Source organism: Elephas maximus, chromosome 22 (assembly GCF_024166365.1).
Source record: "Elephas maximus indicus isolate mEleMax1 chromosome 22, mEleMax1 primary haplotype, whole genome shotgun sequence".
Lineage (NCBI taxonomy): Eukaryota > Metazoa > Chordata > Mammalia > Proboscidea > Elephantidae > Elephas > Elephas maximus.
The window spans coordinates 5,254,113-5,268,466 of NC_064840.1; the positions used below are offsets into that span (position 1 = coordinate 5,254,113).

The 14,354-nt window shown below is 45.3% G+C and overlaps 1 protein-coding gene across 1 annotated transcript in view; it reads right to left on the bottom strand.

Annotated features, from left to right (window-relative positions):
- The window catches only part of LOC126065533 (transmembrane protein 132B), a 432,522-nt gene that overhangs the window by 178,069 nt on the left and 240,099 nt on the right, over positions 1-14,354 (bottom strand). The window contains exon 3 of the mRNA XM_049865632.1: positions 7,887-8,033. Coding sequence (XP_049721589.1) covers positions 7,887-8,033 — 147 coding nt within the window. The remainder of the gene's footprint in view (positions 1-7,886; positions 8,034-14,354) is intronic.

Sequence of the window (14,354 nt, forward strand, 5' to 3'; positions counted from 1 at the left end):
CATTGAACAGTGTTTTTTTTTTCCCCCCCTCAAAAGACTTAAAATAGTTTCTGGCGACTAAACAAGCATGTATGGTTTCTCTATACATTTTTAAAGTAAAATAAGGATAAACAACTGTTGTTGTAGGTGCCATCGAGTCCGTTCCAACTCATAGCTACCAGATGTACTGCAGAACAAAACACTGCCAGGTCCTGTGCCATCCTCACAATTGTTCCTATGTTGCAGCCCACTGTTGCAGCCACTATGCCAATCTATCTCCTCGAGGGCCTTCCTCTTTTTTGCTGACCTTCTACCTTACCAGGGATGATGTCCTTCTCCAGGGACTGGTCCCTCCTGATAACATGTCCAAAGTACGTGAGATGAAGTCTCACCATCCTCGCTTCCAAGGAGCACTCTGGCTGTACTTCTTCCAAGACAGGCTAGTTAGTTCTTCTGGTAGTCAACGGTATATTCAATATTCTTCACCAACGCCACAATTCGGAGGCATCAATTCTTCTTCATTCTTCCTTATTCATTGTCCAGCTTTCGCATGTATATGAGGCAACTAAAAATACCGTGGCTTGGGTCAGGGGCACCTCAGTCCTCAGTGACATCTTTGCTTTTTAACACCTTAAAGAGGTCTTTTTTTTTAGGTACCAGAGACTATTTCAAGTCTTTTGAAAAAAATAAACTATTCAAAAGCAATACATTCTTTGATTTCTTGACTGCTGCTTCCATAGGCATTGATCGTGGATTCAAGGAAAATGAGGTCCTTGACAACTTCAATCTTTTCTCCATTTATCATGGTGTTGCTTATTAGTCCAGTTGTGACAATTTCTCTTTTCTTTATGTTGAGGTGTAATCCATACTGAAGGCTGTGGTCTTTGCTCTTCATTAATAAGGGCTTCAAGTCCTCTTCACAGTCCACCACTCATCTGTCACTTTGTCATACTGTGGTGGCTGGCCTCTTGTTGTGATGCTGGAAGCTATGCAACCAGTATTTCAAATACCAGCAAAGTAATCCGTAGTGGACAGGTTTCAGCTAAGACAGACTAGGAAGAAGGACCTGGAGATCTACTTCTAAAAATATTGGCCAGTGAAAATCTTATGAACAGCAGCAAATGGACACGAGGACCACACAAATTTTCCTTGTGGACATTACAAGGTTCCAAGTGTTCTGTCTCTTCCCTCTCATTACAACCTTTTACAGAAGGAAAGAAACCAACACAGAGCTGAGTCAGGGAGGAAAAATGACTTGTGCTTCTTAAAAACAGAAGCAGTTGTTATATCACTTAACCATCTCTGTTCTTTTTTTTTTTTTTTTTTTTAAGTAAGAACTGTTAAACACAGCAAAAGATTTGAATTGTTGAACACAACAAAAGATTTACCCTGGTTCATGATTCATAAATCTATACAATGACACTTGACATAATAACCTTCTTAATGTTAACACTGTTTTTTGTTTAACGTTCAACTGTCACAAATGTTTAATGTTACATTTCACAAATGCAGCAAATGGGTTAGTCAAGTCTATAAAAATGATGATCCCTTCCTGTGCTCAATCGGTTATAATATTTTCTGGATTAAAGTATGTAAGTAAAAACTCCTAAAAGGTCAGCTACGTATTTTCAAGTATGGTAGCACCTCGCAGTCAACATTTGGCTTTTATCTTGAGTCGGGGTTAAAACAAAGCAGGGTGTGTTCATTTTTTGATGCTGTCTATTTCATGCCTTTGTTCTTCTACCCTATGGAGCAGCACAATCCTCTGTGACGGACCACCGAGCTTTTCTCTGTCTCTACTCTAACCAATTCCTAGAAAAGAACATCACGCTTGGTAGAGGGTCAGCAAAAACAAAGGAGGCCCTCAGCGAGGTGGTCTGACACTACAGCCCCAGCAACGGACTTGAGCATACGGAGGGTCACAAAGTCGACGAAGGACCAGGCAACGTTTTCGTCCGTTATACATACGGTCACCACGAGTCAAAGGCAAATCGACAGCAACTAACAACAACTGTGACTTTTAGATAAGAACGAATTCTGCATTACGGTTTCTAAAAAAAAAAAAAAAAGACACAAAAAGTTACAGCTCATTTTCCCTGAGGTGTGGACCCCAGCAGCCAAACAAATCTTGCAAGGAACGACCTCACCTCAAGCTATCGGGTTACACGTGGCTTCCATGCAAATAGTCCATCTTCTCGCTTTCATTTCCTTCGGATCCGTGTTATCTGCCTGAACACTTTCAAATTTGCTTATTTTTTCTAATCTCTTCTCTCCTCTTTTGGCAACATGACTCTTTATCTTGTGGTTTTCATCTTCATCACTCACATTTCTTCACAACGGGTGTTCATTAAAATATTTTAAATTAAGACCTTTCCTGCCTTTCTCACAGAGTGCAATGGGTCTTTCCATACAACACATTTTTAATTCTTATCGCAGTGGCTCAGGCAGTTTGTACATTATATTCTATTAAAAACTCTATTCCACCAAAGGTTGTCACATTTCAGAGATTACAGCTTTCTGCAGCCTGTTTTGCTAGGGATGTATTCATATATTCACTTTGTTAGCTGGCAAACAGGGCCCGTGAGCCTGCATTTCACACCTCATTTGATATCACAATTCAACAAAAAGGTATAAAAAGAACCAATTGTTCATGTAGATTATGGATGGCTTTTAGAGGGCTATTGGATAGGCATAGACTGTCACACCAAAGCAATATACCTGCCCTTCTTACAGCCCAAGGGAGGTCAGAGCCTGAGTGTGAAGAGATGGAGAGAGAGGACACTCAGATGTCAGGGTGTCTCAGAATTATGTAACTCTGGTTATATAACTATTTTTTTCCCTCATGTAATCTTTTTTTATCTCTTCTGAAACGAATGCAGAATTGATTCTCAGAAAACCAAGTAATAACCACAGCCTGCGTTGTCTTTTCCATTTAAGATATCACCATTTGATCAGTCAAATATTTCAACAAAATTAATTTTCTATGCATAGACCATGGATACCATACATACACACACACGCATGTATGCATGTATATATATATATGTGTACACACACACATATATACGCACGTTCACACACATACATATGTAACACCAGTTGCCAGTTACCACTGAGTTGATTCTGACTCATGGGGACCCACGTGTGTCAGAGTAGAACTGTGCTCCATAGGATTTTCAATGGCTGTGACCTTTTGGAGGTAGATTGGCAGGTCTTTCTTCCAAGGTACCTCTGGAAGGACTTGAGCCACCAGTCTCTCAGTTAGCAGAGAGCATGTTAACTGCACTACCCGAGAATCATACATATATATAAATACAGAGAGAGCCCTAGTGGTGCAGCAGTTAAGTTCTCAGCTGCTAACTGAAAGGCCAGCAGTTCAAACCTACCAGTCGCTCCACGGGAGAAAGATGTGGCAGCTTGCTTGCATAAAGATTATAGCCAAGGAAAAACTATGGGGCAGTTCTACTCTGCCCTATAGGGTTGCTATGAGTCAGAATCAACTCGATGGCATACAACAACATATATATACACATAAGCATGTATTTCTGAGGGTGTACAGTCAGAAAACCCTATCCAGACTCCTCTTGCACAGCACGTGGGTCAGCAAGACCTGTACTTGCAGGGCCACCTGAAGTCTCTCCCTTCCAGCATTCAGTCCTCCCAAAGCTCCTCCCTCATGCTCAGCCCATGTGGTTCAGGTGGGTTCCACCTACCCCTGCTTCCAGGGCTGGCTACAGTGATGGGTTCAGGGTGGACACATGGTCCAAGTTACCCCAAGGTGAGACAACAACAACCAGCCACAGGACTTGTGGGGGCCTGTCTGGGGAGAGAAACTTATTCCTCAAGTGGCTGAGTCAGCGGAACAGACATGGTAGCAGCTGGTGCCATCTTGCCCCCAGGAGAGAATAGCCTACCTGAGAAAAAGTCCGCCCAAAGCAAAGCCAAGGGGACGGGTCACTGAGGACACTGGCTGAGCAGCTGAATGCAGGCAACCCTGCACTAGTCCACCCCTGGACTTTTCCATGAGAGTCTTAAGTCCCTTTTTGCTTGGGCTTCTTTAGCACAGTGCCTAATGGCGCCATTGGACAAAGCCCACCTGACGTCACCTCAGCAACCAAGAGGAAGCCTTCCACCAGGGTCACAAACACATAGGGCCGTTGTGCACACAGAGACTCAAGCTATAACCCTGAGAGATGCCACCTTTGAAGCGTGTGGCAGGCACTGCTGGCTGACCTCCCAGCAGCCATTCTCCTATCCTTCTCCCTGAGCAGCAGAGACCACCTTCAACTACCAAACCCAAAAAGCCAAATCCGTTGCCATCAAGTCAATTCCAACTCACAGTGACCCTATAGGACTGGGTAGAACTGCCCCACAGGGTTTCCAAGGATGTAGTCTTCACCGAAGCAAACTGCCAGATCTTTCTCCTACAGAGTAGCTGGTGGTCCAAACTGCCAACTTTTTGGTTAGCAGCCAAGCGCTTAACCACTGGGTCAACAGGGTGCCTGCCTTCCTCCACAAAGCCTGAAAATAATCCCAACACACACTTTCCCAGACTCCCTGCTTCCTGGACAAAGGCATGGAACCCACTGCTTACCAGTGAGATCTAAAGAGAAGACTTTCAGGGGTACTGTTGGGTAGGTTTTCTCCCCTGACAAAAAGAGATGTATGAGGAGAAGTCCCCTGGTCTTCCAGCCTTCAGATATGGCTGGGTGAGTTTGTGATGTCTGGAACGGCTGCAGCCATCTTGTGACCATGAGGAAACAAGCTGGAAGATGACAGCCAGCAGACCAGGTATAATAGAGAAGAAAGACAAGAAAACCCCATGGAGCACGGTTCTAGTCTGTAACACATGGGGTCATCATGAGTTGGGTTCAACACAACGGCAACGGATTTTGTTTTTGGGTACTGTTGCAGCCATTTTTACGTGGGTATTTGACCACTTGCAAACGAAAGCACCTGAACACACATAAAAATTCTAGCTTCTCTCCATAGATGATTGTTCAGCTGGCAGATACAGATTTCCACGAAAACTGGGTCAAGTGAGGTACAGAGTTGGACATTCTTTCAATGGATGTAAAGAACGACAGCCAGAACGTTGAGTTCAGACAAGAGGCATCCAAGTCACTAGATCAAATGATTCTCTAATAGAGGCTTTTAACTGCTCAACCTGAGTCACTTCTCTCCTTTTGAAAGAGACCTTCAAAGCCAGGCAGAGCAGAGTTCCAGCTGGGGTTGGATGGGATCACTCAAGAACAGGCAAATCTCACCATGTGACTCCACTGGAAAGGGCAGACTCAATTCGATCACCCTATTTCTCAGGCTCCCCTCCTCCACTCTCTCTTCCACTCAGGGAATGCCTCCTCTGTGCCTAACACTGTGGGCCCTAAAGAGCTCACAGACTCAAAAAGGAGGAAACGAGAAACAGTTGTGGCAAAAGACAGTGTTAGGTACCAAGCTGAGGACTTTGAGCCTCATCCTGGATGAGTGTGAACCAAGGATGGCTTTAAACAGGGGGGCTGTTTTCCCGAGTGGCATACCAGCCAGACCACTTAAGCCATCTGTCATGGACTGAACTGTGTCCCCCAAAAATATATGTCAACTTGGCTAGTTCATGATTCCCAGTATTGTGTGATTGTCCACCATTTTGTCATCTGATGTGATTTTCCCGTGTATTGTAAATCCTACCTCTATGATGTTAATGATGTGGGATTAGCAGCAATTATGTTAATGAGGTAGGACTCAATCTACAAGATTAGATTGTGTCTTAAGCCAATCTCTTCTGAAATATAAAAGAGAGAAGCGAACAGAGAGACATGGGGACCTCATACCACCAAGAAAGTAGCACCAGGAGCAGAGCGTATCCTTTGGACCTAGGGTTCCTGCACCTGAGAAGCTCCTCGACCAGGGGAAGATTGATGACAAGGACCTTCCCCCAGAGCTGACAGAGAGAGAAAGCCTTCCCCTGGAGCTGGCACCCTGAATTCGGACTTCTAGCCTCCTAGACTTCGAGAGGGTAAACTTCTCTTTGTTAAAGCCATCCACTTGTGGCATTTCTGTTATAGCAGCACGAGATAACTAAGACACAGTCCCATATAGATGTTTAGTGTGGTTGGGTGCCACTGAGTCGATTTCAACTCATTTTGACCCCATGTGACAGAGTAGAACTGCCCCATAGGGTTTTTTAGGCTGTAATCTTTACAGAAGGAGCCCTGGTGGCACAATGGTTAAGCACTCAGCTGCTAACCGAAAGGCTGGTGATTCAAATACTCCTAGCCGTTGTTGCACTGGAAAAAGACCTAGTGATCTGCTCTTGTAAAAATTACAGCCAAGAAAAACCTGTGGGGCAGTTCTGTTCTGTCACACGGGGCTGCTACGATTTGGACTCAACTCAATGGCACCTGACAACAACAACACAACCTTCACTGATCACCAGGCCTTTCTTCTGCGGAGGCACTGGGTGGGTTCAAACCACCAACCTTTTCGTTGGCAGACGAGTGTTTAACTGTTGGGCCACCAGGGCTCCTCTCAGACAGATGGCGGCCCAATAAAGGGGAAGAGGGTGGGGACCGAGAGACTGCAGAGTAATTCAGCTATAAAGGGAAATGAAGCCCCAATGCACACTACGACATGGGTGAACCTTGAAAACTTAATCGTGAGTGAGACACATCCAGCCCGAAAGAACAAGTATTGCAGGATCCCACTGACATGAAATACCCAGAATAGGCAAATGCACAGAGACCAGTGCTTATTAGTGGTTACCGGGGCTAGGGGGACAAGGATACAGGAAGCTATTCCTTGAGGGGTACTGAGTTTCTGTTTAGTAAAAAAAAAAAAAAAAATCAAACCAGTTGCCACTGAGTCGATTCCAACTCATGACAACCCCATTTGCTCCGAGTAGAACTGTGCCCCACAGGGTTGTCGATGGCTGTGATCTTTCAGAAGCAGAGTGCCAGGCCTTTCTTCCGAGGTGCCCCTGGGTGGACTTGAACTGCCAGCCTTTTGGTTAGCAGCCAAGCTCTTAACCACTCAGGGGCTGCACCACTCAGGGGCTCTGAGTTTCCATTTCGGGTGCTGAAAAACATTTGGACATGGCAGTGATGGTTGCATAACATGGTGAATGGAATTAGTGTCACTGGATTATATACTTAAAAATGGCTGAAATGGCAAACTTCTTATTATATATATTTTTAAAGACAGAGATTGTGCGTAGTGGAGTCTGTTGCAACAGTAGTGAGACCTCTTTCTACCTGTTGGGCGTCCTGATACAAGATCATGAGCAATGAGCTGTCTCAGCGCCGTCCCAGGTGACTTCAACCCTACGAGCCCCAAGGCCAGCATCTAAGCTGAAGCAGATGGCTGCCTGCCAGCAACATCAAGTTCACCTGGCTTAGCGTTCTGAAGTCTAAGCCACGCACCAATTCCCAGGTGTGATATCTACAAAACGACTACATTTACGCAGTAAAGGACAATTACCCAAAAGCTCTAGCCACCTTCACTTTGCTCATAAAAAAGTACATTTTCTCCTTGCCTCTTAAATTCTATTTTCCCCACTTCAGTCTTCAACTCCTCATTGCAAACAATAACAATAATAAAATTTTAAAATACTGTTATCAAACCCCACACTGCGGCAAATGTGAGTTTAGGTAATTTTTGAAACTGTCAACTTAATTGGGTCATTTGCGTATAAAGAGCGCCATGGATAAAAGCTTCATACGTGGCACATCCCACTAACGAGGCCGCTGGAAGGTGTGTGTCTGAGCCGTGCCAATGAGCCAACCAGAACACATTACTGTTCAATGGAGCAGCCTCGTGCCTTAAAAGCAAAATAGCTCATTATTTCGCTATCTGCTCTTGCAGCCACCGCTCACCCCGTCACTGCCAAGGTGCCTTGAGGATCTGCCGCTCACCTGCTCTGCGTGTCCGAGTGGTGGCCCACGCAGGTGAGGGTGGCCGTGGTCTGCTCACTGCTGTTTTCTATGTCCTCCTGGACGGCCCACTGGTCCTCACTGCTGACTCTCACCGCTGTTATCTTCACTCCTGCTGCAGCCTTAATTCTGTTGGGTGGAAAGAAAAAATATGCAAGGCCATTTTAGTGCTACAGAGGTAATAAAATACAGAGTGCGAGCAGATCTCCTGGGAAAAACCATCAGAACACCTCCTCGTTCCTCTGGGGGCGTGGGGAGGGTGGCAGTCAGTTGTTTTGTAAGCCCTTTACTTACACAAGCGGTTTAAACACCAGCCCCAGCGTTCTGCTGCATGCATCAATTTTCCATCTAAACACTGGAGCAGACTGCATTCTGGTCCAGGGAGCCCAGCGTGACATCAGCGAGACAGGTATGAGACAGGTATGTGCAGGAGCGATGGATCTGCAGACCTGCTGCACTCAGAGACATGGTGACCCATGGGCAGAGAGGCTGGGAAAGGTCCTGGGCTGGCACAGCCTGGAGAGACAGCAGGCACAGCACTCGGGCCAGATGGAGCAGCAGAAGCCACCCAGCGACATGTTCCCAGAACCCAGTCCACAAGGAAGAATCGAGGTGTGAGATGCTCTGGACACAGAGAAAGGCCAGGAGAGGTCAGGTCTGGGTATCATCAATCTCTCCTGATCCTACAATGACCCCGCCACTGCTGCTAAGCCAGAACTGGCCCCTCTAACAGCCAGGACGCCAGGGCAGGTCAAGTCCTCCAGAGCGGGCTTGGGATCCCCCGGAAATGCTGTGAACACGTCGGAGAACAGCCAGGATGACTGCACCACCATGGAGCTGCCCCACTACATGTGGGCCTTAAATAAATGTACCTAATACCCAGAGGGAGGCTCTGGCTTGAGAGGACTCACCCTGCAGTGTTGGTGGTGCTCAGCTGTAGGGTCGCTGACCCCCCAGGCCTGTGGGGCAAGGGTCAGTGCCCAGTGAGGCTCTGGACACTCTTCTCACAGGACAAAAGAGGACTGCCAAGTTCAGACAACAGCCCGTGCAGGAATTAGAGATCTGTCGGCAAAGAGCCAGCGGAGACAGACAGGACGACACAGCCAGGACTGGGACACAAAGATGCCCTCAAAGAGATTAAATAACGGAATCCACATGTGACTACAGGGTCGTCAAGGCCAGGTAGAAATAGGTGAATGAGCCCTCCCAGGGGAGGCGGAAACTTTAAAAAGAAGGATTTATCAAAATCAAAACACCTTTAAGACCCAAAGGGAAACCTCAAGTGGTAACATTTCAAACAGTGGGAGGAGTTGCACATGGAGGGTTTTCCGGAAGCCCCCAGATTTTGCCACCTACCACAGGGACCCTTGGGTGGAGTCAGGGGATTCAAAAGCCTGCATATTTAATTAAATAAAAAAGAGAGGGTGAGAATGCTTGTATAATTCAAAGAAGATAATCAATGTCACTGAATTGTACACGTAGGAACTGTTAAATTGGTGTATGTTTTGCTGTGTATATTCTCAACGACAACAAAAAATAAAATAAATTAGAAAAAAAAAAAAGAAAAAGAAACATTCCTGCCTCCTTTTTCCCTCATAGATCTTTATGGAGCTCCTGGGTAGCACAGACGGTTAATGTGCTCAGATGCTAACCAAAAGGTTGGAGGTTCGAGTACACCCAGAGGCATTCCGGGAGAAAAGCGTGATCTACTTCTGAAAAATCAACCATTGAGAACGCTCTGGAGCACAGTTCTACTCTGACACACATGGAGTGGCCGTGAGGTGGGGCACACTCAGTGGCAGCTGGTTTGGGTTTTGTTTGTGGGCCTTTACACAGGCTGATGAAGACGTTCACACAGCTCCTGCACATGGGGCCTCCTGAGAAGTCCTTGACAGTGTGGGCGACTCCCTCCAGGGATTCAGATGCCATTTTCCTGGGAGGTGGCTTCGCAGCCCTTGGAACGTCCTGCCTGAAAAGCGTCTTTGTTTAGCTGGAGGCCTTGGGCCACGCCAGATAGTCCATGCTAACAATGTCATTTATGGAGGAGGCTTTGGGACCTGCAGTATCAGCTCAACCTCTGGAGGGGCTGGAGACTGAAGTCAACCATGTGGTGATTAGCGAGGTCTATATGACCAACTCCAAGTATATATTCTGGATGCCATGGCTCAGGTGAGCTTCCCTGGTAGGCAATATTCCACGTTGCTAGGGGAATTAGCACCATCCATGACTCCACTAGGAGAGGACAACTGGAAGGTCATGCCTGGGATCTCCTGGACCCTGTCCCATAAGCCTCTTCCTGTAGCTGATTTTAAGCTGTATTTTTTCACCATCATGAATACAACAGCTTTTCTGAGTCCTGTGAGTCCTTCTAGTAAATTACTGAACCTGAGGTTTGGTCTTGGGTGCTCCCGACCTTGCAGTCAGTGTTAAAAGTGAGCGTGGTCTTGGGGACCCCAGAACTTTGCAATGGGTGAGTCACCTCATTCACCGTCTGCCTTGGGGAGGGGTTGGGGGATGAAGTATGCACTCAGAACACTAAAATTGTCAATACTGTGGGATTCTTTTCTACCACATATTACTCATCCAGTCTACTAACATTTAAGGAGAAATTTCTTGAGTGGTAGGCTCTGTCTATGAGGCACTTGGAAATATACAGAGGAACACAACTCAGTCTAGACCAGCGAGTCTCAAATGGTTTTGACCACAGACCAAGACCATGGTTCACCCTCCCCCAGTACCCTATTTAGGGTAGAAAAAGAACTTATTAACAAATGCTAAAATTTCTTGGGCATCTTCTATGTGTAAACACTGATGTCTTACATATATTCATGCACTTGATTCTCACACAACCCCGTGGGGGTAGGTATTATCTCTGTTCCCATTTTCCACCTAAGGAAACTGGATGAAGTGTCATTAAACAAGCAAATTGTGTGAAGGTGGCCAAGGTGGGGGATTTTATGTTCTGTTGTAGCTGTAAGAGATAAAAAAGATTCATGCTTGGGCAGCAAAAGATACTTATAGTCCAGTGATTGGAAATTCATTCACCAAAATATTTAGATAAACATGTTTATATGTTAGAGTAAATCAAAGAACCCAAAACAAGGAAAGGGATTGGAAGGAAACTAAACTAATGATCACCCACAAGCAAGGACAGCTACAACTTAAAGTCACAACCATCTCAAGACAATACTGTTGACACCCTGATAATAAATTGTCCTGTCCACACACAGATAGTTGCCTGGCACCAGAAATAGTATGCACCATAGCACTGCCTGGAATATCACAGGTGCTCAATAATATTTGTGCAATTACAAGAGCCAAGATCTACTGAGAGCCACTACCGTGGGCCACACACCTTTCCAAGAGCTTTACATAAATTATCTCATGTTTTAGTATAAACACACTTAATTCTCTTAACAGCACTATGAGCGGGAACTGTTATCCCAGTTTTACAAATGAGAACTCTGTGGCCCAAAGAGATTAACTGGACCAAAAGCATAAGGCAAGGTCACTGTGGAGTCAGGATTGGAGTCCAGGGGTTCCCATTTCTGGGCCTCCCCTTGTGACCACGGCACCCAGAAGGTGAGGACAGTGCTTACAGCAGGCTGCCTGGGCTCAGAGCCCAGCTTTACCACCTACTAGTGTTGTAATGAAAACCCTGGTGATGTAGTGGTTAAGTGCTACGGCTGCTAACCAAAGGGTCGGCAGTTTGAATCTACCAGGCGCTCCTTGGAAACTCTATGGGGCAGTTCTACTCTGTCCTATAGGGTCACTCTGGGTCAGAATCAACTCGATGGCACTGGGTTTGGTTTGGGTTAGTGTTGTAATGCTGACACTCCTCATCTTTCAAAAGAGGGAAAATGATGATGTCTTTAGAGGGTTGAATAGTGTTCCCCAAAAGTCCATGCCCACCCGGGACCTCAGAATGTGCCATCTTTGCAGACATAATTGTTTAAGGATTCTGAGATGAGATCATGTTGGGTTTAGATGGGCTCTAAATCCAACGACTGGTGTCCTTATGAGAGAAAGAAAAGGAGAAGACACAGGGACACAGAGAAGAAGGCCATGTGATGATGGAGGCAAAGACTGATGTGATGCACCTCCAAGCCAAGGAACACCAAGGGTTGCTGGGAGCCACCAAAAGCTAGAAGGGAGGTGTGGAACGGAGTCTGCCTCAGAGCCTCCAGAAGGAACCAACCCTGCCAACACCTTGATTTTAGACGTGAGGCCTCCAGGACAAATTTCTGTTGTTTCAGACCATCACATTGGTAGTAGTTTGTGGTGATGGCCACAGGAAACTAAGACAGTGGCCATCATATAAGGCTATTGTGAGACAATTCAATGTAAAGTGTTGGTACAGAGAAAGTGCTACATACATGTTCATTATTACACACTATGGTGCTATCTACACACAAATGAAGGCATCAAGACATTCAATCTATCTGGGGGAACAATGATTTACATATAAATAGCATCAACTTACAAAATAAAGGGAAATTTCAAACGACCTTTGCTTTTGGAGTGCTGTGGATCCCTGGGCATTCCTACCTCCACAGGAGAGCTGGATACTCCATAAATGAAGGTCAGGGACGTGGTGAGTTAGTGGTGGAAAAAGAAGGATCATGAGCAAGACTCCTGAGTTTCAGTTCCAGCTACACCAGTGACGAGCCATGAGACCTGGGAGAAGTCACTGAACTTCTGTGACTCAGTTTGCTTGCCTGTAAACTCTGGATGATTATAACATCTAACTACAGTGATGTTACAATAAAGATTAAATTAATCTGTGATGCAATGGTTAAGCATTTAGCTGCTAACAGAAAGGTCAGAGGTTCGAACCCACCCAGTGGCTCCATTGTGATCTGCTCCCAAAAATATTACAGACTGGAAAACCCTATGGTGCAGTTCTACTCTGTCACATGGGGTCACTATGAGTTCGAATCAACTTGACAGCACCTGACAACAACAAGAAATGTATATGAAGTGTTTGGAAGACCACCTGAGACAAAGAAGCTGACCATTGTTAGTGATAGTTTTAAAAATGAGCTGCCATTTCCTCCCCCAAAATTACACACTCAAGGTCTACACCCCCTCTCTGTGACGTGTCTTTAGGAACTGCTCTAAGTCTCAGCCTTGGTCCCAACTACCTCCCCTTCAGATCTGATTCCTCTCACACCTCAAGGCAGGGCAAACATCCCCATCTGCTCTAGTAAAACCACTTCTTCTTAAAGGCTGCTCTAGAGAATATTCAATCCTCAACCCTTTCAGCCCAAAGGACATCAGTGTATGCCTGAGAAAGCCTCATAAATTTTCTGGTGGTTGCAACTGACAAAAACAATAATAATAATACATTTCTGGAACACATCTGTTAAAGTGTCCAGAGATAGGGCTGGCTTCAGGTGTGGCTTGCTGCAGAGGCTCAACAACGCCCTCAGTTCCCTCAGGCACTTGACCCTATCCGGCTCTCCCCCCATGTGGGCTTTGCCCTCCAACAGAGTTGCTTCTCATGGTCACAGGTTGGCTGCAGCAGCTTTGTTTCTCACATACTTATCCACCAAAGGAAAAAAAAAAAAAAGATTTTCTCCCCAAAGGCAAAAATCCTAGGGCCAAGGTTTCATTGGTTGAATTAGATTAAGTATTCATCCATGGACTAACAAGTGTGGCCTGGGGGGCGGGGTAGGGGTAGACAGTGCTCCTTAGCTTAAGTCAGTCACTAAATGTGAAGTTAATCTCACTTGAATCACATGGGAGGGGTTCAAAAGGAGCAGATCCTAAGAGAAAATTCAATTTACAGCAGAAGAAATGAATGCTGGTGTCAAAAAGACAAGTCCAAAGCCAAATGATTGAGGTTTTGTCTCTCTCTTAAATACAAATCATAACACTGTTCCTAAATTCCGGTTCTTAGTCCAATTCCTTCCTAATTTTAGATTATATTTGTTAGAAAAATTTAAGCCCAGAAGATCCATGTCTTGAATATTCACTAAGTTTGTTTTAGAGAAATATTTTTAGGCTTTGCAATATTCTCAGCACTCGTTAATTTTAAACTACAATGTCTAAAGCCATATGAATAAGATTAATGGTCTCACCACTTCTGACATACATATGTTGACTTACATTTATATTTCCACAGGAAGTCCCTGAGTGCCACAAATGGTTTTGTATGCAGACCCCAAAATCCGAGGTGCTTGACAAGACTAAGATGGCTAACCTCAGGGCTACATTGAAACTCCATTTTGAGTAAAAACTGCAGCTTGGCCTAAGCTCTCTTTTTCTGATATCTCTAAAGGACAATTCAGCTTCTTGTAAAAGTTTGAATTGCTGCTTATAACACTGAAAGAGCAAGGTTCAAGACTGTAGTTTAGGCAAGAAAGGCTTGATGAAAGATGTTTATCAAGAATGCTTATGCAGCTTGACCCAAGAAGAATGCCTTCGTCAATATGTTCCAGAAGGTTA